Source organism: Nestor notabilis, unplaced genomic scaffold (genome assembly GCF_000696875.1).
Source record: "Nestor notabilis isolate BGI_N333 unplaced genomic scaffold, ASM69687v1 scaffold3240, whole genome shotgun sequence".
NCBI classification, from domain to species: domain Eukaryota; kingdom Metazoa; phylum Chordata; class Aves; order Psittaciformes; family Psittacidae; genus Nestor; species Nestor notabilis.
This window is the reverse complement of record NW_009912279.1, coordinates 43276-71110: the sequence shown is the minus strand read 5'-3', so window position 1 is coordinate 71110 and position 27835 is coordinate 43276. Positions and strand designations below refer to the sequence as shown.

Here is a 27835-nt window from a genome sequence, read left to right as displayed (position 1 = left end):
TTTTTTCCTTGGATGAGATTTGTGTTACTATGAGCAGTTATGATAATTCCCTGGCAAGAGACAGGTCACTTGCTGGTATTAGGTAATATTCCTCAGGATATGAATGTGTATGTAGCAGGGGTCAAACAATAATCCCATCTCATTTCTCTCTTTGCAGGCCCTCTACAATTCAATCAAGAATGAGAAGCTGGAATGGGCAGTGTAAGTATACTGTGTAGAAATTAGGAGTTTAAAAATAGTACCTCTGTAGTAATCTCTTTATATGTCCTGTATCACCATCAGAGTGGGCTCCAAAGCCTGTAGAAGGTAGCCAGTGTATATAATGAGTTTGCTTTTCTGTTAATGAAAGACCTGGCAATACTGCCTCATCTGTTTCTCCAGCAAGGGGAGTTGTTAATGATAGGAGCCAACTGCATTTGTAAGGAAAGATGACATTTCATTTAGAAGGAAACTTCAGCCTGAAAAGAGAGAAATTAGATCCTCCATTGTTCTATGACTGCATAAATAAAACAGAAGTTGACTTCTCCCTTTATCTTTTGGTACATTATGTCCGAACCATTGAATAGAAACATGCCTTGGATTGAGTTTCCTGCTATTGGTTTATTGTCTTGGTTTGTCTCCTGATTAACTATAGATAACTTGACACCAACCTAATATGAAAGATGATAAATTGGACAAAGTGATATCCCCCTGTCCGTAGGCTTTTGACAGCCTAACACTTGTTAACTACGGAAATACTGCAGACAAGAAAGAGCTTCAATTTCTGCCTGTGTTAAATTGACATTTCTCTGTGCTTAGGTTTCATGTGGTCTAGGTATGCCAGCAAAGAATAGAAGGGTCTGCTTTAGATTTTGCTGCTTGCAGAACAACGTATTTTGGAGTAAAACAGAAAAAATATGTCTTTTATCTATTTTGGCTGTACGAGATGTTTACCTGATTGGATTTGCATATCTGAAATCTCACCTTCTTGAGGACAATGTATGTGTGGGATGCATGCTCCTGCATCTTTTGTGCTAGAAGTCGTAACACCTGCCGTAGGTCTTGCGGGCTCATTGGCTTCTGGGCTTCCTTGTTTTAAGTTGGTCATCTGCAAACGAACTTCTTGTCAGGGCACGGTGTGCAGCCTCACTTACAAGGGCTACTGGTCCCAACTGGGATTGCAGTCCCGGTTCATAAGCGTGTTAGATAATGTCAGAGTAGTGAGGAAGGCGTTCTGCTAAGGGGAATCACCAAGAAGTGCCATTTCTGATGAGCCTCATAAGAAGTATGGTGGGATACGTTTTCCCAGACTGTGTCTTGGACTTGGAATACACTGTGTGAATCTTACATGTCACAACACCAGAGCTGTTAGCAAGACTCTCTCAGGTACTTTGGACCCAGCAGAATCCATTACGTGACTTTCTCAATGTCAGAATTTTCCTCCTCTTGCCAAGATACCATACTGTGTCTAATACACTTGGGCAGCCTCCAGGTGGGAACTGGCTTATGCCTGGCTCTGCTCCCGTAAGCTTCAGTCAAGGTGATTTATGAGATAGCTTGCTTTGTATAGATAGTAACTGCTTTATATTTACATAGTCCAGTCCATGTCCCTTGCTAATGAATTATTTGGGGAGAAATTGCAAGCAGGCTGGAAGAGGGAGAAATCAGAATCCTTCTTAAATAAGGCTTTGGGATGTAGGTATAAAGCCACCTTCTCCTGGCAGAGAGCTCAAAGGAGCCCACTGTCCATTTCAATTTGAAACTCAGACAAATACCTGGGACTGATGGGAAGATTACTTTCCATGCAGAGAAACGAAGCTTATTCTGGGCATAGTCAAAGAGTTCGTGCCTTTGCCTTTAGGTAAAGGTACCTTTAGGGCTGAGAATTTTGACTAGAAGAGCAAGCGTGAAGATGTCTCTCCGCACTTTCACATCTCCTCACTTTCTACATCTCATTCGTAGAGATATGTGGTTGGTGTAAAGTAATCACCCCAAGGACCCTCAGGACTGCCTTGAGCTAAAGGGAAGAGGCACATGACTCTTGCTCTGCTGTTGTGATCTGCAAAGAAAGGCAGATAGGAAGGGGGCATGGCTGGTTTTGCAGTGATGGGACTAGGGAAGATTCTCTTTCCTTTCCGAAGAGTATTGCTTTTCTTCTCTGATACAGGGGAAGAAGTGGGAGGTCAGGCAAAGCAAATTTAAGGAAATAGGGCTCCCTTGCAATGCTGGCATGTTGAAGGAATGCCTTTCCACCAGCCAGAATTCCTTTGAGGACCTAAGACTTTCTCTTATGAGCTAATCAGCAGTTTAAGAGCTGCTCTGGCAATACATTCTTTGGTAGATTAATGACTGGTAATAAGTCCATGGGCAGGGGAGGGTAACAGCAATATGTAACATGGGGGAAGACTGCTGCAAGATCTTTATCTTAGTAGTTGTAAGCTAGGTGTGTCATCATCCTAAATGGTTTGCCATCCATTTCCAGTAGAATTACAGTCTGATCCAAAGCCCACAGAAAAAAAAGGCTACCATTGACTCCAATTTTGTAGTCAAGAGAAGTGACACCTTAATCAGCGGATGTGCTCCAGAGACTTTCTGTAGGAGTATTCATTTATCCTTTATCATAAGGGAAGCACAATTACAGCTTTGGAAGACAGAATTGCATTACAGTGCTTTTTCTGCGGTAGTTCCAGGCTTGAAGTTCTTCAAAAGGTTAAAAGCGAATCACATGCAATGATCTAAAATAAACAAATCTGACCTGGAACTTACCCTGAACTGGTGAATATGGGGCCCTGAATGCATACTCCTTCTTTGTGCTGCACCCCCCAAATGTTTTGGTTGCTTTTTATAGTAGAACTGCCACAAAAAGTTGTGCCATTTACTTGGCTTGCCATTTACTTTGCTTGCTGTTTCCTCTTGCCTTCCTTGTTCAGTGTCCTGGGAGAAAAGAGAAAAGCAGTATTGGAAAACTAACCATTAGAAATAGAATTATTCCGTTGTTGTCCTGTTATATTATTTCCTTTCTACTTGGTGAAGCACTAGGTAGTGATTGGATGTCACTGAAGTCATTGGCAGAAGTTCCTATTGACTGCAACGAAACCATGTACTGTTTCATCCAGTTAGTCCAATGCATCCTGTTTCCAGTGTTCTGAGGTTACTGGAACCACTCCAGGAGTGCATGTAGCCCCAGTAATTGTGTCGCAATTTCTCATGCTGCCTGAATTTCCCTGAGGGACTAGATACTTCCATGAGATTTTTTTGTGCTGTTGTTCTTCAACCCTGACATCACCCGTAAGATGAAATGAATTTAAGATTCTGTGAACATGTTTGGCAAGATGAAGAGTTGGGTTTGTTTATTTGGAAAAGGGAGCACTGAGGAAAGGGACCCGAGTGTATTTATTTCAGTGTGTAAAGGCTGTCACAGATGAGAAAGGTGTGAAATTATTCTTCATGCCCATTGTGGATTGGTTTAAGTTTAAAGCAAGGAAAGTTTGGGTTCAAGTCTAAAAGAAGCTTTCTAGCAATAAGCCTTTTAAACCAGGGCATAGGTTTGCCTGGACGAACTGTGGACGTGCTCTCACTGGAGGATTTTGTGAACTGTTTATTCTGTCCAGAATGGGTTAGGAAGAGTGGGTCCAGCCTCAGAGGCAAAGAGATGGATTAGCTGACCTTTTGACATCCCTTTAGTCCCATTGTCTGTAATATTATGGCCCCGGTTTTTTCGATGTTTCTCATCCTTTTGCTTTTGCACCTATCATCACCATCTTTAAGCTGAAGAAGAAGAAGTAATTTGACTTCAGAGGCACCAGAACTAAATATGTTTTGTTTGCATGATGTCTACATGGAAATGTGGTGGTGAACATGATTGTTCTCCATTGTTTGTAATACTGTGTTTACTTTCTATGAAGGTCATAGGAATAATAAAATCATAATCTTAAAATAGGACGAGTGGTGATCTAGAATTAACATATCAAATTCCAAAGCACTGCCTCCAAAATTCCGAAAAACAAATGGCTGCACTTGAGCCAGTTGTATCCTGAAAGCTTTCTCTCAGCAGGACAGCATAGCTTTCAGGAGAATCACTTGGGTTTTGACGAGTTTATGACAGTTTTATTTCCAGAGGAGTTTAGACATGGACATGATACATTCTTTTTGTTTTTCTGAACTGCACTGAAAAATAATCTCTTTCTAGCCAAACCAAAATAGGTCTTTGACACAGTGATGGTGGGGAAGGGCCATTGCCAAATCCTTTCTGTGTTTCCTGCGGCAAACTGTGAGGCTGAGACCGGGGTGGTTATAAAGATGTCTGTCCTGAAGCTCACCTTTTTCTAGGTCAAACCAAGAAATCTCTCCCTGTTATAATTAACTCTTTGTCTCCCAAGTTCCAGGATGTTTTCTGTTTGGTTGGGTTTTGAGAGGGGTCACGTGGTAATCACCTGGCTCCTTTCTTCTCTCCCCCTTTTGGGAAAGATGTCACAACTTCTGCCTCCTTGTTTCTGAAGTCAATTTCCTAATACAGATGCTATCAGTTCCAGAGATTCATAATTGTATGTTCCATATCTGAATGTTTTTTAAATGCTGTTTTTTAGACGGATTTGTGCAGCCTTTTGCCATGTAATCTAAGCTTTCTATCTGAAAAAATGCAGACATGGAGCAGACTTTTAAAAATGAAGGGCTTGACCCTGTCTTTCCAGCTTAGTGACTTCGAAGTTTTCCAAGGCAGAGCCTCAAATCAGACCATAAAGCATACAGAAATGTGTTTGTTCCTGAGAGAACAGTATGATGGTTTTCTCCCAGAAGAAAAAAAAGTAGACTTTTCTTGTATATGGTCTTTTGGGGAGAGGCAAAAACGTATTCCTTCACCAAAATGGCAACATCTGCATTTTTGTATGTTTTTCAAATCTGCATGTTTAAAAGCCAAACTCTTTCTTGTTGTCAGTGATCATGCATCTGGGGAGGGAAACATTGCTGTTTTAATGCTGTGTCTTCAACTGATAGAGTCAGCAGATCCTGGGCTTGGTGCGCTGGCCTCATGGACAGCCGGTGCCCTGGTTTCTGATCTATCTGCAGGTCCTTTTCCAAAGACATAAGCTAAGGGAGGTGTAACTGAACCTTCTTGTTCTGTAAGCAGGTTTTTGGAGGATTCCTTACAGGTGGTAGCCTCTTACTGTCAGCAGTACCCTGCAGAGCGAAGACACTAGAGACACAAGAGGGTTCACAGCTATCAATCACTTTCAATTGTCAGAGAAGGGTCACCAGAGGAATCACTTCCAGACCCAGAGCCAGGAATGATTTCCCTCTGCTGATCAAAGACAGAAAATCTCTTAAGAGGTCTGCATACCTAAGTGGACTCTCATGGTGATGTTTTGCTACTGAACCAACATGGTTTTTTTCTCCAGAAGCACAAGGATTATGCTATTTTCTGTACCACATAGAAAGGAGAGGCACTGAGCGTGTCCCTGACAAGGACCTGAGCTCTGCCTGCGTGACACTAGATCCGTGACTCTGAACGTACCTGAACAGAGACACTACCCACTGACTCTTACCCCTGCATCACTGGAGACCTTCACACTGGGGATATTACAGAGCTTGAATCGTCTCCAGAGAGACACCAGAGGATGAGGAAGTAGTTGCATCCCCACAGGCTAGGGTTTCAAAAGATTAGTTTTTAGGTATATGTATCCAGAGGCTTGCTGAATTTTCTGCGTATCTTCCTTCTTGCAACCATACTCTAAAGGCTGGTGAGGGGTAAGCTCAAATTGTTAAATACTTGTTAAAGCCTGTCCAGGACCTATCTGTTCAGCCAACTTTGAAGGGCTTATAAGCAAAGCTAATACTTGAACTGTTTTGCAACTTCAAAACTCCTCCCAGTTGCCGTGCTTTCTTCTTACACTTGACCACTGTTAAAAATTGAGTATTTTAATAAGTGAGTCCCAGATCTCCTGGTTTTGTTTCCACTGGTGCTTCATATTCAAGATCAGAGAGTGAGAGAAGCTCCCTTTAGTTCTGTTTTCTCAGTTGTTCATCCATTTCTTGTTCTATGTAATGAGTCCCCCTTGCCTCTGTGGTTCCCTTGCATCTTACAGACTGACTCCTGTATCTCATGCATCTTGACCGAGCACTCAGCTCTCAAAAGTGCCTGGGGCTTCTGAGACTCAACGATGTCCCATTTTCAGTGATAGATTAAAGGACCAATTAAAGGTTTGTTCAGTGCTACCAGCAGTCATGACAGCAGATGGCATTTTGTCCTTGTCTGGCCTGTCTGCATTTGTCTTTTAAAGAATTCCTGTTTAATAGCTTCCTCAGAGATGCGAAGTTCGAGAGCACTGCCCTCAACACTAGTGGTTTCCATCATCCCCAGGACTGCTAATCACTCCACCTGTGGCCGCTTGGATAAGGGCATTCCCACAGGACAGTTATCACTATAGGATAATTTACTCCCATAGCTCCAAAGGAGATATCTTATTAAAAAAAAAAATGCTAAGCCATTTACTGCAGTAGGTTTCTGCTGACAAGGAGAAATCCACTGTGTCCTTGGCTGAGATCCCAGAATTCACAAGGCACTTCAGTGTGACAAATCAACCCAAGAGTTTATGGCCAGTGAGAAGTTTTAGTCTGGATTAGGTGCCATAGACTTATGTTGATAGAACTTGCTCCTGGAACAGACAAATATCTAAGAAACGTGTGTCATACTGTGTGTCCACAGACATACCAGCAGCTAGTAAGTGCAGTAGATATAGGAAGGATGCAGCAATCAAAATTGTCAGAAATTCCTACACTTGAGGGCTTCAACCAAAGCATACTTTGACCAAGAAAGGTTTTTTGCAAATCATTCTGTTCTTGACTGGGAAAACATATATCAATAGGCTGAAACATGCAAGGACTGCTCTTCCTTGCAGGAATCGAGTCTTCAAGTAAAAGTTTTGTTTCTCATAATCAGAGGACCTTGCAAGACAACAGGTATGGTGCACCCCTTGGCTACACCATTTCTATACAACTAAATCACATGTCTGGCACTTTTGCATGAGTCTCAGGCTGAACGTTGATGTGTATCCGTATCTGTACAGTTGAGAAGTCTTACCTTACAAAAGATGCTTGCTTCTATACTGGCTGTTGCGGTGGTTTTTAACTGTGCTGATTCCTAAATGGTGTCTGTAAATAGTTTGGCAGTGCGCTGGGCTGAGACCATGCCAAGCACAAAGTAATATGAAGTGATCAAAGTCAGATGCCTGGGAACATTCCCTGGCACTGCTGAGTTCACTAATATAGCCTTCGTGTCTCTGGATTTGGTCTCCTTGTTGTCAAACCAATCTATTATCCTCGTATCTCCTCAGACTAAGTTATTTCCCAGAAGACCATTTCAGCAGAGATCAGGATAACACACATTGTTGCTCTAGCCTGCAGTTCTTGGAGGACATTTCTTTGGATAGTCATTCCCATAAGCAGGCATGGTTGCAGTGTGCCCCCACATGACCTTTTGGACTGGCATACTCCTTGCTAGTCCTCATCTGATTTGATGCCTTTGAATATATACATGTGATTGGAAGGTCTGCCTGAACTTTCTCTCTCTGCGAACCATCTGGGTGCTGCGACATGCAGCAGCTTGAAGTACACCTCCCCATCAGCCATCGTTACACTCAAGTGATACTGATTTTTTTACATCATATGCTGGTCTTAGGAGAAGCATTGCTACCATGACTTTCCAATGACAGCCTGCATCCTCCCTGACACACCTTTCCCAGTCACCTGGAGAAGAATGAGTGGGGACTTAAAAGGACAGAGCTGCTCTCTAATTTGACACTAACTGTGGTTCCTCCAAATACACCATCCACCCAGATTCAGTGGCCTGTTGTTCTCTGGAAACCATCGTCCTACTCTTGTGATGGACACCCTTTGTTTCTAGGTTGCCTGATCCTTTTTGCCTTTGGCTATGACATGTAAAAAGGCATTTATTAGCCAGGCAATGCTTGCGAGTTGCTGAAAAGGGTTGCATTGTTGTCCCTGTGTTGAATTCATTCCCCTAATAAGTAATATTTTGAGCAGTATTTTGTTTCTAAAATACAGATAACGTAATTCACCTAGTGTAGTTTTTATTTTTAAATTACTAATTTTATGCTAGTCTGCAGAGGAAAATAAAGAAAAGGAGGTAGAGTCTGTGTTTCATATGCTAAGTTAAGGGCTAAGCCACAGTGATCTGTAGTAATCCAATTCTTTTCATCTACTTGTGAACTCATGAAGAAATTGGAGATTTTTCAGGAGAGCCCAGCAGGCAAATATTTCCCACTTTAACACTCAAATAAGTAGAATTAAAAAAAGGTGAAGTTGGAGGACACAGAACAGTCTTGAAATCCTGCGTTTTGAGACCGTAAAAGGGAAAATTGGGCTTTTTCAAAGATCTGGCTCCTATGTCCTTATGCTAGTAAAGTAGATGAACTAAAGTTTTGCTATAATCTGACTATTTTGGTGCATATCTGAAGTTCTTTTCTGAATAGGGTCCCCTATAAAGAGAGAGGTGTGTTTTGACAAGGAATGTGCAAGAATAACTGAAATGAAACTTTGCTGGTTAGTCCCTCATTCATGCTTGTTTTTTACTGCTTTTTAAGGGATGAAGAAGAGAAGAAAAAGTCTCACTCAGATGGTACAGATGAAAAGGATAATGTGAGCCAGACAAAGGCTGTCAGTCGAATTGGCAACTCAAATAACCCATTCCTGGACATCCCTCATGACCCGAATGCTGTTGTGTATAAAACTGGATTTCTGGCTCGGAAAATCCATGCAGATATGGATGGAAAGAAAAGTGAGTATCTTTCAGTCTTAACGTCTCATTTTCTTGTTATTCATGCATAATGCCACTTACGATGAGCCCATGTGCTTCTCAAGGCAAATAGTACTGCTTCATCAGGGGAAATTGCAGCAATAACAAACAATGCAGCAATTGGATTATCACACTTACACTATTAGGCTGGGATTTACAATGTTCAGTCCCACTTGTAGCAGCTCTAATACGTAAGCATAATGAATAATATGATACAGCAAGCAACATGAATCTTTTGTATTAAAAGAAAATGAATCTCGTGGCTTACAGAAGACAAAACAATTTCGAGTGAATTACAGTAGCTGTTCTGTAGTAGTTTGGTAATTCTCCTCTTCTTTGTGTGACACCAGATTGTTTCAAATCTCCCCTTGCCTCTGGGTCTGTCTTTAAAAAAAGGCTGTTCTTTATCTCTACTTGGAAGATGCTGTAACTGTTCCTTCCCTCCTTTGCCAGCCTTGAGTCATGTATCCAATGAAGTACAGCAGCTTTTGGTAACAGCCAGATTTACACTATGCTGTTCCTCTCTGCCCCTTCTTTGTAGCAAACCTGCTGTGCCTCTTACTTTAATTATCTTCTTTCCTTCTTGTCCTACTTACATTTGTGATGCACTAATTATCGAAGGTCTCTGATTCACCTGTGTGTGTTCAGTTGTTTGGACATCTTCATTTGTTTGTTTTCTATTGATCTGCTACTCAGAGCAGCTATATTTTTCCCAGTTCTTGATGATCACCTACTTAGGATTCACACTCCTCAGCTAAATCCTGAAGGCAAAGTCTGACTTTGTGATGGGTTTCCATTAACTGCAACTGTCTCCTAGCTTGGCTAAGCTCTTTGGTGTTTGCATGTTTTGCTAATATAATTTAGAAGGTACAATTGGAGGTCGGAGTTTGCAAGCTGGAGGCTGACAGGTGGACAGCTAAATCCAGAGATGTCAAAATCAAACTGACCTCATTCTTTGTGATGACTGGATGCTTTGGATAGATTCCTCTTTATTAAACTTCTGTTTATTTAACCTTAGTAAGTAATTGTATCTAGCTGCCTTTATTAAATTATTTCTGTAATTATAAGTAATCAGAATTGCTCATTATTCAGCACACTGGATGCTGGCATTCTGGGGATAATCCTTTTATGAGTAATGTAATTAGGGCCTTGTTTTCAGAAGTTACTGTACATCTTGGGGGCCTACCTCTCATTGTCATGCAGCTCTTGAAAAAGTTACATTCTGACTCTGACTCATTGGGAATAAAATGAGGTAATTTTTTTTTTTAAAGTCAGTTAGACCTTTTCATATTTCATTTCCTACTGGACTTGTTACAGATTGGCCTGTGCAGGATTGCTAATGAAGTGATGTGCTAGCATGCTATAGGTATTTTCTCAGGAAAGGATTATTGCGGGCTGAAGCACTTAGGCAATCTAGAGGAGAAGGATGTAACAGAGGCTAGTGGCTGGAAGCTGTCCAAACAAATACCAATTAGAAACAAGGCCCGTTATGTAAGATGAGAATGATTAACCTCTGGAGCAAGGGACTAATAACCTCTTCACCATCACTTGCTGTCTTAAGATCAGAATGGGATACCTTTCTGAGGGTGATGCTTTAGGCATGCGTGAATTACTAAGTTCGGTACAGAGGCAAGTGGATGCAGGTAAGTGGTACATGTTTGGTGGAGCTTAGATGCAGGCTTCTAGTCTCTGGCTGTGACTGTACATCCTGTGCTTTCTCTCCTTCTATTGCAGCTGAATTTCAGACTGCAGCAATCATGCTGAATCCCCCTTTTTAGGTTTCTTGAGGGATGATTTTATTTTTTTCATTAGCATTCTGTTTGACTCCCCTCTCCTTTCTCTTCTTTGGCTTCCCCCGCAGCTGCAGGGACAGGGAAAGGGACCAGAAGCTGTCTGACCACTCAGTGCCAACTCAGGTGTGCAGCAGTGGCAAGGGGAAAGGATGCTCTTGAGAGGCACTGCTTTCTAAGCAGTGTCCTGTTGGTCCTGAGCAGTGCCTGCCAGCTTGCTGTGGCATGGAGAAAGGGTATTTCCTTCTGAGAACTGCCAGAGCACAGAGCACAGACCTAACTCTGTAGGGGCAGTGTCCTCCTACCTGCAAAAGCACAAAGACTGGATCTCTCTGACCTGCTTTTTGCATTGCTGCTGCTCCCTTCTGATCCAGTCCAGGGCTGTCGTCAGAGTTGGTTTATTACTCTCTCACACAGCAGGTATGTGCAGGCACTGTGCTGAGTTGCATTGTCCTTTGAGAAGGAGAGTACAAAGGAGGTTTAACACAGGATTAATGTAGCTCTCCTGTTGCCTAGACAAAGTGTAAAAATGGATCCAAGTTAAATGGGTTTTCATTTGTTTTCTTTGCAGCTCCCCGAGGAAAGCGAGGCTGGAAAACCTTTTATGCTGTGCTGAAGGGAACGGTCCTGTACTTGCAGAAGGTATGGGAAATCACTGTCTTTTGGAAACTAATTAAAGAGGGATAAAGCAGCAGGCATCCTCTCCGCTCTCACAGCCCACCTCCAGGCTCCTTTCCCTTTGACACACAGCGTAGCTGCTCTCTCTGCCCCTTACCCTGTTTATACACACATTTAGGCATGAATCCTTTCATTGACATCTCCCTCTTTTCACACTTTTAAAGTTCAGTTCCATTGTCCCCATCCACATGTGCACCCTATCACTTCTGGTTATATCATTGCTGTCAATCACAGCTGAATAAATAGCCAGCTTCACCAGCAAAGACAGCATTATCTCTCTGTGTCTTGCATACATTCCTCTAGGCTGCTTTTAACATGGCATTTCATACATATGACTTCCCGTCCTGTAAGGCTGTCCTCCTTTCCCATCTATTCATGGTATTCATTTCTGCAGTGCCTGCAAGACCAGCTGCAAAACTATGGAATGGCAGCTTGGCCTTGGTAGGAATCTGTAGCTTCTACTCCCCAGCAAAATGGAAGGATAAGAGGATACTTTTTTTCTCCCCAAAGCAAGATGAGACACTGGTTTCTAATAAACTTTGCTCCATGACAGCAAGAAGTCTAAAAAAAAAGTCAGCTGAAACCCTTCAAGTCTTTTGGCACAAGTTTAAATATATTATAGTACAGTTTTAACTGTACTCTTGGTATGTGAAATGCAACATATGGGTGAGAACTGTCAAAATCAAATAAATGAAAGCAGCAAAGTAGATTGTTAAGACTTTTTGGCCCCCAGTGTAGGTGAAATATTAATGAAGTAGGTGATGTTTGTCCAGATTGTCCTGTATTGCAGAAGTGTGCTCCTTTGAAAGCCTTTTTATGTTTCCACTACGATTTACAACTAGCAGGAGCACAGTTTCAACATCTGTTTCCTCCTCCCTTGCTGTGGCTTTCTGAAGTTGTTGGTTTCACTGGATCCAACCTGGATAGTGTCTTAGAAAAAAGAGAGTGCTTTGATTCAAATTCTTAGAGCATGAGGTTTGCAAGGTAGATAGTTTTAGTGCAGTACCTTTTTAAGAGGGATGAAATCTTGAAACAGACAAAACAATCTGCAGTCAGGATGGAAGGTTTGGGCTGAGGTTGGCTGTGACATACTCAAAGCCAGTGCAAGAGACCAGAACCAAGCTGAGACTTCCCTCTGGTCCTTTTGCTAGCAGCAGGTTCAGATTTTGCTAAAGTGGCCTTCATGGCAGATTTGAGTAATTTGCTTTGATTTCTGAAATAAATAATTTTCAGTCACCTGAGAAGACTGCACGGTCCCCTAAGAAGTGAAAAGGCTCCTTGTCCATAGCACATTAATTAATTTCTTATTTGATCTTTGAGGGGGGATAAGTCTGCTAGGGGAAGAAATGGAGATGCTGTCTATTGTAGAGTCTTAATAATTTTAAGTACTCACATTAAGTACTCATATACATAATTAAGTACATAATTAAGTACTCATTTTTATGAGTATCAGTGACATATTAGTTTAAAATGCTGTTTAACAAAATGTAGACATGCTGATGTGGCATGCAAATTCTCTGCAGAATGGTGCTCTTCCCACTCTAACCAGCAAGAGAGTAATTTCACATCTGAGTGCATTTTTGAAGAATGAAATGCATTGCTGGAGTTCTTACTTATTTGTTATTTGTGTGTCTTGCACTTGTCACAGTATTTGAATTCAGTGATTACAGGGTAGTTACTTTGCAAAGCTGCACTCTCCCACTTGGTCCTGAAGACACTTGCACTGAAATTATCTTACTGTAGCACAGTGACAAGCAAAGCTTTTACTTTAGTGCCTTGTACTTTAATATGAGGTTGACAAAAGGGCCTGATGGGAAGTGACTCACTCGCAGAATGATGGGGCACCTCTGAGCCTCCCCAAAGCTTTGCTTCAGCCCTGAAATAAAGTTTGCTCAGTTAGGGACGTGGTATTGCACAAGTTGAGAGTGACAGGGTTTTAAAATACACAGCTAAGTCAAGCTGTTGTAGTAAAAGTTGACGAGCTGTTATTTCATTTTGCAATATCAGGACACTGAAATTATCCTAATTTCAGAAAATTCAGCAGCATTTTAGAACAGCTTGATTTCTTGGTAGAAATGCATAGCTCTGGCAGTAGTCATGGGCAGAAGATTTTTTTGCCTCTGCCTTCTCTCCTGATTATGGAATGCTATTGGGCAGGGTGCATTCACATATACAAACACTCATTTTCCCTCTTTCTCTCATTATCTGTATATTATCTACATATCTGTGGAGGTAAAATCTGTGGTGATGGGTCCATTGCACTGAGTGCTGTTCAAGCGGGGGACATTGAAATCTCACTGTTGTAGGTGCTATATAAACACAAACACATGTACCAACCTCTGCAGTGTTGTTTTCTGTGTTTATCTGTAACTCAGCTATTCCCTCAAGACACTACCATAATATAAATATTGTTTGTAGCAGCTGTGATTCCCCCAGTGGGCAGTGTGATCCCGATTCTGCTGTCATTCTGTTTGCACAGTAGTCCGGTTCTCCTTGTTCTGCTGTCAAGGTCCATGTATGAGAGTGGTTTGTAGATGGTGGTCACTTGAGATTTACTGGGGAGTTTATTTGGGCCGTCTTGTCTCCATGCCCACATATTTTTTGGTTTTTTTTTTTCCACTGGAACTGTTCCAGTGCCAATTCTTGTGCTGCATGTTGTTTTATTTTTAAGTAAGTGATTTAAGAGAGATAGTTTCTGAATTAGTGAGCACAAATGCCACTGGAGGCGCTCAGTGGAAGTGTTCACAATTAGCCAACTAAATATGCCTGCACAGTATTACATAAAATGAGAGGTTTGACATGTTTGGGATGTTGGCCTTGTCCCTAGGCATCCCAGGCCAAGGTTACTTTCCTGCTTTCTGTTCATAGCAAGAGGAAATTGTGAAGTAGGAGCTTGACAGAATGTCTGTTCACTTGACTGACATGGGATGTGATGTGCATACGAAAGAGAGGCTTATAAGGAGAAGACGTAAGGCTGACCTTGCTTCCTTGCTAGACATTGCTTCTGGGCAAGCAGTGCAGGACATGGACCTTCATGTTTTGTTCAGACTCTTCTGTGAGGTTTGCAATATCTTTGCTCTTTGATGTTACACTTAACAGTCTTGCGGGCTTTCAGGTGGTTTTGTGTAACTTTTCTCAAATGTGTTTTCTCTATTGAAATATTAAAGAAAAAGAAAGACCAGAATGATGTAAAGTGTTCAGTGACGAGACATTCTGAAAGAGAATTCTGCAGCTGTCACATGCAACTGAGGGAGATATCCACCCACAATATGCTGATGGATAAAAAGCCAAATACCACTCTCTGGTCTATCAAAAATGGATTTAGAAACATGCTGACTTCAGGTCAGCAGGATGTGGTAAAGTCATTCTCCAGGAGTCTGAGAAAGATGAATTCAGCATGTCATTGCATTGTGTGCAGCACTCGCATCAGCCTTCAGTTGATAGAAAGGTCAGAGTTCTTTTTTGGCTTCCTATTTATTTCTTGCCACTGGCATGGTCTAACTTTAGTTGAGCTGCCTTCCGTTTTAGCTCAGCCTCCACACTGACACTAGCACATCAGAGCATGTGCTGTCCTTGATGGCATAGGAGATACGGATGTTCGCGCTCCCTGAAGCATCCCTGCCAGCTGAAAAGAGTTGGAGACCTTAGAGGTGGAATTTTGACAGCACATTCATGTCCTTCCAGTCTTCTCTGAGGCTGGCCAACTATGCGGAGACATTTCCGGTATGCTGATCAGCACCTTTGGAGGAGCTGGCAGAGCCCCATCTGTCAAGGTAGATTGCAGCCAGCTGATCCGGTGGGATTAGCAAGGATTATAGTGAATGCTATCTGTGGGTAAGGAGGGGTTCTTAGCCAGGACTGCTTCTGGGACTGCCCAAATGTGGAGTTCTGCTGGAACAGGGTTAGACACCAGTGTGGGTTGTGGACATTGGATGCATCTCACAGAGGAAGCTGGGAGACAACAGGCAAGGCAATAGGTGACACTGTCTCTAGGCAGTAACTTAAGGAAAGCCAGGATATTTCTCATGTTTCTGAAGTCTGTGTAAGCTCATTTCCTGGCCCTGTAGTTTTCCCAGTCTCCCTGTACTGTGGAGCCAGTCCTTTCCCCCAAACTACTACCAAATAAATCAGCTTTTGAACCTGTGAAGGTAGGATATTGATGGCTGGCTTCTTCCATCTTCAAGATGGGTCTCAGCCAGACATTAGACAGCCTTCTCCAGTTCTTGTCCTTCAGCTAGAGACTTTCCCAGATCTTCCTTGAAGAAAGTTTAGAGAGTGCCGTAAGCATGCGGCCAACATGATGTGGAGATCCCTCGAAAGGTTGCTGGGACTCAAGCTATGAGAGAGGAAGGACATTCACCTTCGCTCAGTTGAAAGCCCCTTTTGTCACACATGTTAAAGTTGAAGGCTACCCTTTGCTCATCTGTGCAGCAGTGCTCTGCCTTTCTGCTAGGCCTATCAGATCTGTGGTGGCTTGTGTCCTTGTCTGGCCCCAGGTGGATGTGGTGCTGCAACAGTATTGCTGGTTAGCTGCATCTCAGGTGAAGGGTCTGAGCAGCAGCAAGCCCTGAGCCTGCAATAGCTGGGCCCCTGTGAGGAAGGATGAGATGAGCAGGATGCTTTGTCCTCCCTTGTATGAGATGGTCACTCTATCCATTGAAACTCATCCTGGAGAGCCCTGACCAAACCCAGTCTGGCTGAGAGCAGATGCCTTCCGCAGTGGTGTAGTTGCCCCTGGGTGCAGCCCTGGTCTGTGTGCTGTCAGATAATCCCTGTAAACCAATTCATGCATGTTAACCAGCTCCTCTTCAGGGTGGGTGCCTCTCTGGGTGCTTAAGCTAGTGCTGTCCCTGCACATGCTCTATGTCCTGCACTCTGCTGCCTGCTAAACCTCATCTTGTAACTCTTGTGTTCAAGTAGAGGGATCAGGAGTTACCACACGCCAACAGGGAACTATTCCTCTGTTTTGCAGCTGTCACACCCCCTCCCTTGGTGGGTGTTTCAGATGAGACTGATTTTTGTGATGTACTAAGGGGAAGAAATAGAGTCAATGGCAGATTGCTTTGGCCTGTCCTCCAGAAACTAGGCGTATGCAGCATTGCTGGCAAGTGACTTTTCCTTGGAAAAGGTCCTGGCTTTCCCAAGCCGTTTGTGGTCAGGTAGGCTTTAAACTAGACTTGTGGCTACACCCTGTTGGTGCCCTCGTCCAGGGTCTTTCACTCAGGAGATCAAAGACTGCTCCAAGGCTAATGCTTGCAACACAGAGGAGTTTGACTCCCTGCTTTTGTCATCTGGTGTTAGGAATGGTGGTGTGGATGGTGCTGTGCTTGCCATTTGCAGACCCTGAGCAGACAGATTTAAAGGAGTTTGATATGTTTGCTTTGTGGAGACTAATGAGGGAGATTTTCCTCTGTGTGAGGGCCTGCCAAGAGGACATACAAAGGTAGTTGTTTGGGAGAAATGAAAATTGAGCAGTGGAGGCTGAGAACCCAAGCAATTGAGCAATGGGGGTGGGGAACAGGCTGTGGAGGATTCCTTAAATGAAGGCTAATAGTCCACAGCTATTGTGATAGTTGAATGCTCCCTGTTTACGCCTCTCCTTCTCAAGCACATAGTGGAACTACTTTTCTCACTTACAAAGAGATCAAAAAAGAGAAAGAAAGAGAAAGGAAAAGATGTTAAAGGTAGTGGAAACCACTCTCAAATGCTCAAGTCAGATTTCATTCATTTAATGTACCTTAATCCTATTTATGACTATGGAACAAGGTTTTTCTCTAAGTTAAGGAAAAAGGAGTAGCACATGGAGAAATAAGATGCCATTTTCCCCCTATTAACTTCTGCAGGATGAATACAAGCCAGAAAAGGCTTTGTCGGAGGAAGATCTGAAGAATGCAGTTAGTGTGCATCATGCGCTGGCATCCAAGGCAACAGACTATGAGAAGAAACCCAATGTCCTAAAGCTTAAAACAGCAGATTGGAGGGTCCTGCTTTTCCAAGCCCAGTAAGTGCTCACTTCTGTTTTTTGCCAGTCATTGAGGGAAGAAAGCAGTGCTGAAGGAGGGATAAATTCATGCCTGGACAGGTTAAGAGGTTCAATCTGTTTATTTGATCAGAAATAAGATTAAGTAGTGATTTGATTACAGTGCAAAAGTAGTTCATGAGAAAGAAGCATCAAGTTTTAAGAGGCTTTTTAATCTAGCTGAGAAAGGCATAACAAGATGCAGCAGCTGGAAGCTGAAGCTGCAGGAAATTCAATTTGGAAACAAGGCACAAACTTATAATAGTCAGGGTGATTAATCATTGAAACAAATGACCAAAGGCAGTCTTGGATTGTTCGTCTCCTGATGTCATCAGGTCCTAGCTGGATGTCTTTCTGGAATATACGCTTTGTTCAGAAACAAAGTTACCACTTAATACAAGAATAATTTGATTAGGATCTTCAAGCTGTGATATCGAGACAGAGCAGATGACCTGCCTTTTGCTTCTGACATTAGCGCATCAGTCTTGAGCATGAGCCCTTTTCTACTGAGATTCATGTGAAACCTCTTAGAAATCAGTGGTGTCCGGCACAGCTAAGACCTTAGGACATACGTCTGAATCAGGGCATTGGTTGTTTCTGTCGCCTGTGTCATTTGGATTGGATTAGGAAAAGATGTATGCTAGGGTGAGTTATGGACCTAATCATGAGCCAGTCTGTGGCTGAGATACATGACACTGGCCACTTGCAAAGACAGACTGGAAGACCGAGCAGACTCCAAGAGTTGTCCAGTTCTGGTTATTTTCGCCTTTAAAATGCCATTGAAGGGGTGGGAAAGGTAGAGGAGGCTGAGTCAGCAGGTGGTTAAAATGTGTTTCTTCCCCAGGAGCCAAGAAGAAATGCAGACCTGGATCAACAAGATCAACTGTGTGGCTGCCGTCTTCTCTGCACCGCCGTTCCCAGCGGCAATTGGCTCTCAGAAGAAGTTCAGTCGCCCACTCCTGCCAGCCACCACAACAAAGCTATCTCAGGTGAGCCGTCTTTACGTGGAGGGTAGGTGATAGTGATTTCTCTGGCTGGTTGGAGGCTGGATGGTGGTCCTCAGCATTGTTTTGAGGCTGTTATCACTCGCATTCCTAGGAAAGGGAGGCTTGCGCAGTAAATCTCTGCTCGTTTTCTGATGCAAGTTTTGAAGTGGGGAGAGAGAAGGAGCAGACTTGAATATAATTGTTTTACATTTTCAGAGAAAATAACAATCACTAGTGTTCCTAGTACCAGATATAGAATTTCCATTCCATGGTTATGGCTCTGCAGAGGACATTTCAAATACTGTCTGGCTGGTGGGGTGTTTTTTGAATATGCTTGTTTATTGCTACTCATTTCAGGAAAAATGGTCTTTGGCTTATTAGGGTGATAAAAGGTGAAAGCTGACACATCAGCAAGCATCAGTTATATTTCTCCAAAAATACTTTTCCAACTCTTACCAGCTCAGGGATTTCTTGTTTAATGTGTATTTATAAGCTGTCTCTTACGTGAATATCTTTGGTCTCCCCTTGTGATCACATAAGCTTTTAGCTTCCGCAGCATCCTGTGGCAGGGAGTTTCACAGCTCTACTACTTCTTGCACGAAAAAACACCTACTTCTGCTTGTTTCAGACAGGCTGTGTCTGATGCTTGTGCCCATAGTTCTGTGTACTCTGGGAGCTGTGATGCATGCCTGCAATTCTTCCTGCACTGGCAGGAACACGGTATTGATTGCATTGATCAGGTTGAGAGTGGCAGGGGTGGCAAGTCCTTGGTGATCTAGGACAGAGATCCCAGTCCTAGGTATATACTTTATGAGTAACCTCCTTTAGTTTTTAAAGTCATCTGCCCATGCTGGATTGCATCTTAAATGCTTTTTTATTTTTTTTCTCCATCTTCATATCTTAGCAACACTCCTTGGAAACCATTATCTCATAATCTGCATTTCTGTAAGAGGGCTGGGGTTTTTATGTCACCCCTAGTTTTTCCCTCTCCATGGCAGTAGCCTTTCCTCTAACAGTGTGGTGACCGACTTTCCATCTTCTGTTGTGGGTTGAAGTTTGAAACGTGTCTCATACAGTATATACTAACTTGTCTCATCCTTGTGGTTTTACCTTTTGATCATGCATGCCTTTTTAAAAATACTGTATGGCACTTCAGTAATTTACCCCCAGTCACCAAAAAAAAAAAGCTTTTTTACTCACTGTTGTTCTGTGTGATTGTTCCATTTAGCACGTTGTTTCCTAGTCTCATTATTTCCATTTAATCTGGAAAGGAAAGAAATAGAACACAGCCCTGTGGTTTGTGTCTTGAAGAAGGGGAGACACGAAAAGTGGAATAAGATAAGCTGTTTTAGCTAAAGGCAGAAGAATGTGAAGTGTTCAAAGCAGATAAATTCAAAGGCAAGCAGAAACATGTTTGCTTTTATCTGTCAGTGTGGAAAAGCTGCCAGCAGGCTGCTTCTCATTTGGCAGACAAAAAAATATGAATTGTAAAATCCCTGTGGGTGCTGTTTAGGATTCTGTGGGCCAAATCATGATGGACAGAACTTCTTCAAAGGGCCTGTTCCTGGTCAGGAAAAAGTCGGTATGCAGTGAGAACCTAACGTGGGTGAGGGAGAGAGGTTGGACATGACAGGTTCTGCAAGATCATTGTACCAAGTTTCCTTTCAAAAGCAAATCAGTGTCTGATCTTGGTTAGTCCAACCAAAGAGGGATGTGACAAAGCTATATATAAAGGAACAACCAGACTAGAAAATATCTACTAGGGTTTGGGGTTTTTTTTTCCCTTTTTTTCTGAGAATGTGCACGCACACACAAAAGCTGCAAAGGGCTGCTGCCCTGAAAATTACAAGTGCCAAATCAATAGCTGCTCAAAGACCTCCTGTCATCAGGCTATGGAACTCACTGCAACAGGATGTCACTGAGACCAGGGATTCAGCACAATGTAAAGAGTGATTGGGCGCTAATAGAGAGAGCAAGCATATCCAGGGTAGTTACTAACAGCAACAGGAATTTTTGGCAGCCAATAGCAAGTGGTTTGAACCCTACGATGTATAGGCGGAGGCAGATTATCCCACATGTTTTTTTACTTCGGTTCTCTTGCAAAAGAGTTGAAACCCAAGATTAGCTGGGGCTCAACTATCATCCTCTGTAGAAGTTTTCCCTCTTTCTGCTCTTTTCTACGGCTCCAGCTCAGTGAGCCAAGAGGCTCAGTCCCTGGTGTGACTCACAGTGCTGTGCAGGCATGTCCAAGCTAGGCTTGAAGCTGCAAGCTGTGCAGTCACACCACAGGGGGACAACTACTGGCAGCTATCCCCCGTTCTGAGACTAGGTGCATGCACACGACCTGAGCTGGGTACTACCCGCTGTTATGACTCTGCCTAGCTCACTGAGATCTGCATAATCATGTCTCTATTTTGGACTTACCTAATTTAAACATAAATTCAGATCCAAGCCTATAAATGGCCAGAAGGCCATGCTGCAGGAGCTGGAAACCTTCTGAGCAGAGGGAAGGTTAGCTGACAGATGGACTGGAGGAAGTGAGTGGGCCTGGGATTATGATAAAGGAAATTGCCTCAAAAGGGGGAGTAGTAGCTCTTCACTTTCTCCAGCTGCACAGTGGGATAAAAGCTGATAGCAGCTTAGTAAAACGAAATACCTTTTGGGGATGGGACAGCCCTTCCTCTTCTGGATGCACTATATTGTTCTGAAGAAATGGAAGCTGCGGACCAGAGAGCGTTTGGTGGTGCAGAAATGGAGGGAGCCCTGACTTCATGTTCTTTCTGTCATGGAAGAAGCTACGTTTACATTGCAAAGACCTGAGGCACGGTGTTTGCCTGTCTCATTCTGTCCTTGGTCTGACTGCATACACAACAGCCTTAATTAATTTGCCAAAAAATGTATTAGAGCAGAAGTGTCATGTTGTCAGTAATGCTCTGCAGCAAGCTGCTTCCGTTGCTCTCAGCAAGGCGAGGGATGACAGGTTTGCTATCCTTCCCGGTGGCATCTGCTAGCTGCCGAGTTTTTCTGCAAACTTGGCCACTTTGCTTGGGTGCCTTTGAGAGAGCTGTTGGGGACAGAGCTCTGGGATAACAGACCTTATCAATCTGATTATGATTAGTTAAAGGAGAGAAGGAGAAAAAGAAAAAGAAACTAATTGGTATTATTGTACAGGGATCTCTTTATTTTCCTTTGCTTATCAAATATTTTAGATTCTGTCTCTTAAGTGCCTAATGTGTTTTTCAAGGATGAACAGCTGAAGTCCCATGAAACTAAGCTGAAACAGATCTCCACTGAGCTTGCTGAACACCGCTCGTATCCTCCTGACAAGAAGCTCAAAGGCAAGGAAGTAGAGGATTACAAACTTAAGGACCACTATCTGGAGTTTGAGGTATGTATGAGGAACATGATCACTTTTACTTTTTGAGTGTTACTTTTTGAATGAGGCAGCTAGTCTTATAGTTTGGGTACAGTTCTAAGTTGTGCGTTTTTCACCAAGGAATATGTTCTTATCAGACAGGTCTGTTACAACAATTCCAGAAGCTGGGATGTTGCTCCATTTTCTGATAAGGACTTCCTGTGACCTTAGCCATGAATTTAGCTCCTCATCTGCAAAATAGAGGGTATGCCAGATGTATCCATTTGAAGAGATGATAAGGTCTTCAGGCAGGAGCTGCCTCATGCTATAGGACTGTGTGTTGCATACTGTGTTGGCACCTCAGCCTTTACAGAATGACTACATTCTTCAGTAATGCAGACCATGATAATTGTCTTCCACTGATATGTTCTGAAGGAACTGCTCTTCAAAAATTATTGTCATAGGCATGCCACATCAGAGCCATTTGTGCTGTGTACCAGCAAGTGAGCTGGATGTCAGGATGAGCAGGAAAAAGGTAGAATTAAAGATCACAGGACTGAGTGATGCAGCTTAGACAGCTGCATTAGGAGATTGTTCTGAGTATTCAACAGCAGCTTTTGTCCATCATAGTGTCTGCCACACTGTAGGGGCTGTGTGGGAGGGGCTCAGCAACTAGTAGGTGCCTGGTATTTTTCATCCCTGAATCTTTGAGTTTTCCCTCCCAGGAACTGATAGTCAGTGTTGCCTTGGGTCTGAAAGGATCCTACTTTAGATAGGCAGTGCCTGGCAAGGCGAATCCATAATCAGAAGAAGAGGCAGATAAGACAAAAGTCAGAGAGACCACAAAAGCCTCTGGAACTGAAGTGAGCTTCCTGCCATGTGTTATATAAACTAGAGAAAGAAAGATGAAGGTCCAGGTAAATAATAGGCTTTTCAGCTGCTTCTCCATCCATGGGAAGATGATGGAGCAAATTCTCCTGGAAATCACTCCAAATACATTAAAGACAAGGAGGTCATCATGAGTAAACAGCATGGCTTTATGGAGGGGAAATCATGCCTGACCGACATAATAGCCTTCTTCAATGAAATGTCTGGTGTGATGGATGAGGGTAGAGCAGAGGATGTTGTTTGTTCTTGATTATAACAAGGATGTTGATATTGTCTCCGCTAACATCCTCTTAGACAAGCTGATAAAGTATGGACTAGGAAGTCAACACTAAAGTGGTTTGGAAACTGGCTGAACAGTCAAGATCAATGGGTTGTGATCAATGGTGCAATGTTAGTTTTGAACACAGCACTTGGATGTACAGAACAAGCCTGCACATCTTTACATTTTCCTTCTACAGGGGGTCTTGTGCAACTTGGGAGAGCAAAGAGTTTCTTGGGTTTGGATCCTTGACACAAAGTTTATTTTCTGTCACTTCCTGAAGCACAGTGAGTTAGGATGAAATGTGCTTAGATGATTTTAGTAAGATTGATGGAGAAGGAGATAGTTGTGGGTTTTTTTTCTGTTTTCTGTCAATTTTATCATGGCAGTCTTTAGAGAAACATTTCTCAAGTACCTTAGTACAAACCAGAACCAGTACAGCCCAGGAAACAAAAGGTACCTTCTTCCCTAGTGAAAGCCTTGAGCAGCAATTGAACTGTGCAGTTCAGATATGTGATGAGCACTGCAGGAATGAATGTCTAGGTGATGGTGGTGATTCAAGGTACTGATATGCAGTGCTGTGTTACCTTCACACTTGGCACAAAGTTCGCAGGCCATGCTGAACTACCAACAGGCAGTAAAAAAACCCAAAAAAACCCCAAAACCAAAGGTGAGCTGTATGAAAATCCTGAATGGGAAATTTCCCCTGGTTTGGGGTTTCCTCGTCTTCCCATCAGAATAAAACCCTGGATGAGGCAGGAGGTGGTGACAGACCTTACTGTATCGGGTCAAAGCAAAAGGGCAAGAGGCAGGTGAGGCAGTATCTTGTACTTGGCTCTTTCAGGCTGAGACTGCAGTCCAGACCTTGCATCCGTATACAAAGGGCCATGATGATACATCTCTAGAAGCACATCAAAAGGGCCTTTGAGTCCCAAAAGAAGCAGAATAGTCCCATTAGAAAAGCAGAAACCAGATTCCTTTTCTGGAGGCCCTTGTAATTCTTTTTTTTTTTTTTTTTTACACCCACTCATTCCCTTCATTCTTATTCTGGATGAAAGACTAGTGAAATGGTGTTTCCCCCTGAGAGCAGGTGAACCTGGAGATGCCTATTTCAGGGATGCAGCCAGGAGCATCTCTTCTTGCTGGTGTGTTTACTTGTAGACACCAAGGAAGGAACATTTCTCTTCGCTTGCTATGTGAGCAAGTACTGCTCCAGATGATGGTTGCTCATTGGAGCAAAGTAATGGTTTGAGAGAGATCTTTTGGGTGCTGTCAGGTAAAAGGTGAAGATAGAAATTTGAGGGGTGGCTGTTTCATCTCCTCTTTATTATGTGCCCTTGTTTGTCAGAGATAATGTTACAGAAGCTTTTGAATAGTTTTCTTCAACTTTTTTTTTTAAGTTTTGTGGGTTTACTTTCTTGACAGAATTTTCCAGATTAATTTCTTTTAAGGAAAATTTTCCACCAGCTTTAATACCTACCTTCAAATGTCAGACCACTGAAAGAGCAAGCTTGTTGCAGTTGAAATCAAAATAGAAACTTCCAAATGCATTGCTTAATTGCAATAGAAATCATGGGCCTACAAAGTCCATTGGCAGACTTGCCAGGCAGAAACTGCATTGGATTTCCATTCTGAATGGTGGGTCCATTGACCCTGGTGGCGTTTACTGGACCAACAAAAAGTGGAAGTCCATGTAGTGGTAAAGTCCCTCCCCCCCGCTGATGAATATTACACTGATCCCAGGCTAAGAGCACTGGCTTGCCTTTTCTTTTTCAGAGGTGTCCCATTCATTGCATGCTGAATCGTTCATCAGCCTAGTCCATCACCATAATGGTTCTGCTTGCTGTTTCTCCATTTCCTTTTTTATTGAATGACACATCTTACCTGCTTTATGTGTTTGTCTTTCGTGTTGTGGAGCTGGAGCTCCAGATATGGAATTGATCAGAATGCTTCTTTTTATTTAATTTTTGTGTGGATTTTTTTATGATCCTCCTCTGTGCAGTTTTGTTTACTCAAAGGACTGTTTGAAAACCCAGTCACGTTCTCTCCTTGTTTTTAATTTTTCCTTTTATATTCCACAATTCAAAGCAGTTACCAAGTTTTTTGACTTCCTGCCCTTCCTGTTATTACCAGAACTTTATTATTTTACTATAAATTGGAAGAATTTTTCGTAAACACTTTTTCCTCTGTCAGGTGCATAATAGTTTGGCTGCTGTTTTGCCACTTTGAAATATAAATTAACAATCAGTATAGATGTTTACTACTTCCATCCCTGACCCCAGCCCACTGAGATCATCTGGATTACAATGCCTGCATAATGTCTTTAGTGGATATGTCAGGGGCACATTATTAAACAAATCCCCGGGAGATGGGTTGCTTTATTCTCAGGACCTCCTGCACCAGCTTCTGTTTTTGAGGTCTTCTGTTAATGTACTGTCATTTTGTTGGTTGCCAAAATGTTCTGTGCAAAAAAATGGTATTGTGGCACACAGCAAAATCTTCCCCTTTGAGAGGGAAAGCTACGCTCCGAAGAAGAGAACAAATGGGGCACAGTAGAGTGAACTTTTTCTAATTGTAAAATACAGATGTCAGGAGAGAGCAACCTTCATCATTCACCATGAGTGGCCCTGTCAGGGAGACATACCTTGCTGCTTTCAGCCCCCTCATCTGCTCCTTTTTGTTAGGGTTTGGTCTTGCAGAGTATCCTCTCACAAGCTCAGTGGTGGCCAAGCCAGGACAATCTCAGTTTAGGAGTGCCTTGATTTGGTTTCTGCCCCAGGGCTAAAGCAAGGAAAAGGACTTGCTGGTGGGAATGGAGGGTTGCAGGGGAGAGCTGTAGCAAACCAGAGCAGGATTTTTGTTGTCCCTTACTTTGCTGCACTCTTTCTCCATGCCTGCGTGGGGCAAATAACATCTTGGTATGTGTGAGCACAGAATATGACTCAGTGTGACTGAAGTCAGCAAGCTCTCGCTTGGCTTTGTTACTTGGAAATCCTTATGCGCTTCAAGTAGCTGAGAGCCACTGTTCAGCAGAGAACCGGGGATTTGTTTGCTGCGGAGTGCCTCTAATTGCACAGAGCCCCCGGGCTCAACCTGCCTCGAATCCTTTCTATACAGTGTAATTTACATTACCTACCATTGTTCATGTCCACATCAGGCACCATTGTTCCCATCTGTATTAGGCTCTTGACTTTCTTCAAGGCCAGCAGAAAGCATTAAGTTATGCGTACGGTATCTCAAGTGCTTCTGCAGAATTTTTTGCAGGCTGATTCAGGTTTTTCTTTTAATTTCCCAGAAAAATCGCTATGAGACTTACGTTAGTCTCCTGAAAGAAGGGGTGAAGGATCTGCTGAGCGGAGGAGAGAATGATGTGCCAGGTCTGAAGAAATCCCACTCGAGTCCCTCATTGAACCAGGAGTCTCCAGTTAGTGCCAAGGTGAAACGCAACGTCTCGGAGAGGAAGGACTACAGGCCAGAAACACCCAGCATTAAGCAGAAGGTCACTTAAGGTGGAAATGACAAGTAGGGGAACAGCCATGAAGCAAAGTACCGGTGTTCAAAATTTTTCCATTTAATAACCTGTCATTCACAAAAAACAAAAAAATAAGTGCATCTGCCTGAATGGGGTGTTAGTGACATTTTCTATTGTATATTTTTGCTGTTTCTGTGCAGATTGTGGGAGATGTCTTTGCTCCTGCTTTGCTTTGCTTTGTTAATTTATCATTTAGCAGTTGAAGCATCGGGACTTTCTTGTGTTGTTCTGTTTCTAAAGGAGCTCGGGGAGGGGTAGAGCGCTGTAATGTATATTCTGTCTCTTCCCCATTTATCTCCTCGCATCGGCACGTGGCTTTCATCTCTCAAGTCACTTGTCACTTTATCGACGTGGTGGGTGGGAAAAGTAACTGGACAAATGCTGCAGTGCTGTGGAAGAGAGCTGTAGCTGTGAGAAGAGCTGTGCAAACAGGCAGCTGCAGAAAGCTGGCTAGAGCTAGGGGTGCTGGGAACACTGGTTTCCTGACAATGTGAAGCATGTTGGTACTGGTACATAGCAGCAGTAAATAGTCACTGTTGCTTATCATTATTGCATGGACCCTGGACCCATGAGCACGAAGGAGTGAAACCTGGAAACCTCTGGCAATTCTGGGATGACAGCATTTGAATAATTTTTTTGCTTTCTCACAAGCAAAGAGCCTTCTCCTGAGTTAGCAGGCTGGGGGGTATCCAAACCTGTGCTGTCTCTGCAGTCAGGGAGATTAGTGATCTCTTGACCTCCCAGTCAGAATGCCTACCTGGGCTTTAAGTTTATTTGTGGAGGAGGCTGCTGTAAATGTCAGCCATTAGCATTGTATTTTAAAGACAAAGGGCCTCTGTGTAGTTTTTAACTATACGCTCTCACTTAGCTGCTATATAGAGCCTTATGATGTGTTGTTCCCTGAAGCTCCCCCTTCCAGGAGTTTCCTTGTCAGTGTGGACAGATAGGTGTTTGTAATTTCTCTGCTAGTGACAGAGCCCTTTGCCTTTTCTCTTCAGTAAGGGATTCTCCTCAGCTCTCCGTTTTTCTGCTTTAGCTCGCCTATGGATGGAAGAGGCTGGTGCAGACTGGAGAAGGGGACAGATGTCCTCACTGCAGGCTGGGTTTTGATGCCACCCTGGCTACTCTGTGCGTGGAGGCCAGCACAAGACAGCCTCAGCTTTGACAGATCTTACTCTCTGCCCACCATGAACCAGCCTACCTTGCAGGTCTTTTGTACCCTGTGCCAGGCTCTCAGAAAGGAGCACAGGGCAGGGAGAGACCACCATGGGTAGAGCTTTTCATAACTGAAAGTCCCCTGGTTTGTGCCACAGACCCCTCAGGGCTATCAGTTTTCAGGCACAGGGAGTAGAAAGATGATGTAGAAATCATTTTCCTGCTCTTGACCCTCTTGCCTGGGTGTCATCATGGCTCTGCAGAGAGCACTGGCCCACCTGATACTTAACACCCTGGGTTTTAACCTCAGGTTTGATACTGGCCCACTGAGTGAGCTCAGACAGCTATCTCCTATTTTGCATCACCCTTCCCCTACGTGTAG

General features: G+C 43.1%; 1 protein-coding gene across 1 annotated transcript; it reads left to right on the top strand.

Moving 5' to 3' along the window:
- Positions 1–157: 157 nt before the first annotated feature.
- PSD3 (pleckstrin and Sec7 domain containing 3) lies at positions 158–26274 on the top strand (the record flags this gene model as incomplete). Its single annotated transcript, XM_010018627.1, has 7 exons — positions 158–201; positions 8580–8773; positions 11153–11223; positions 17103–17260; positions 18123–18267; positions 21509–21652; positions 26062–26274. Coding segments are annotated over 7 exons (969 nt in total), but the record flags the coding sequence as incomplete, so codon positions are not given.
- Between the last annotated feature and the right edge of the window lie 1561 nt (positions 26275–27835).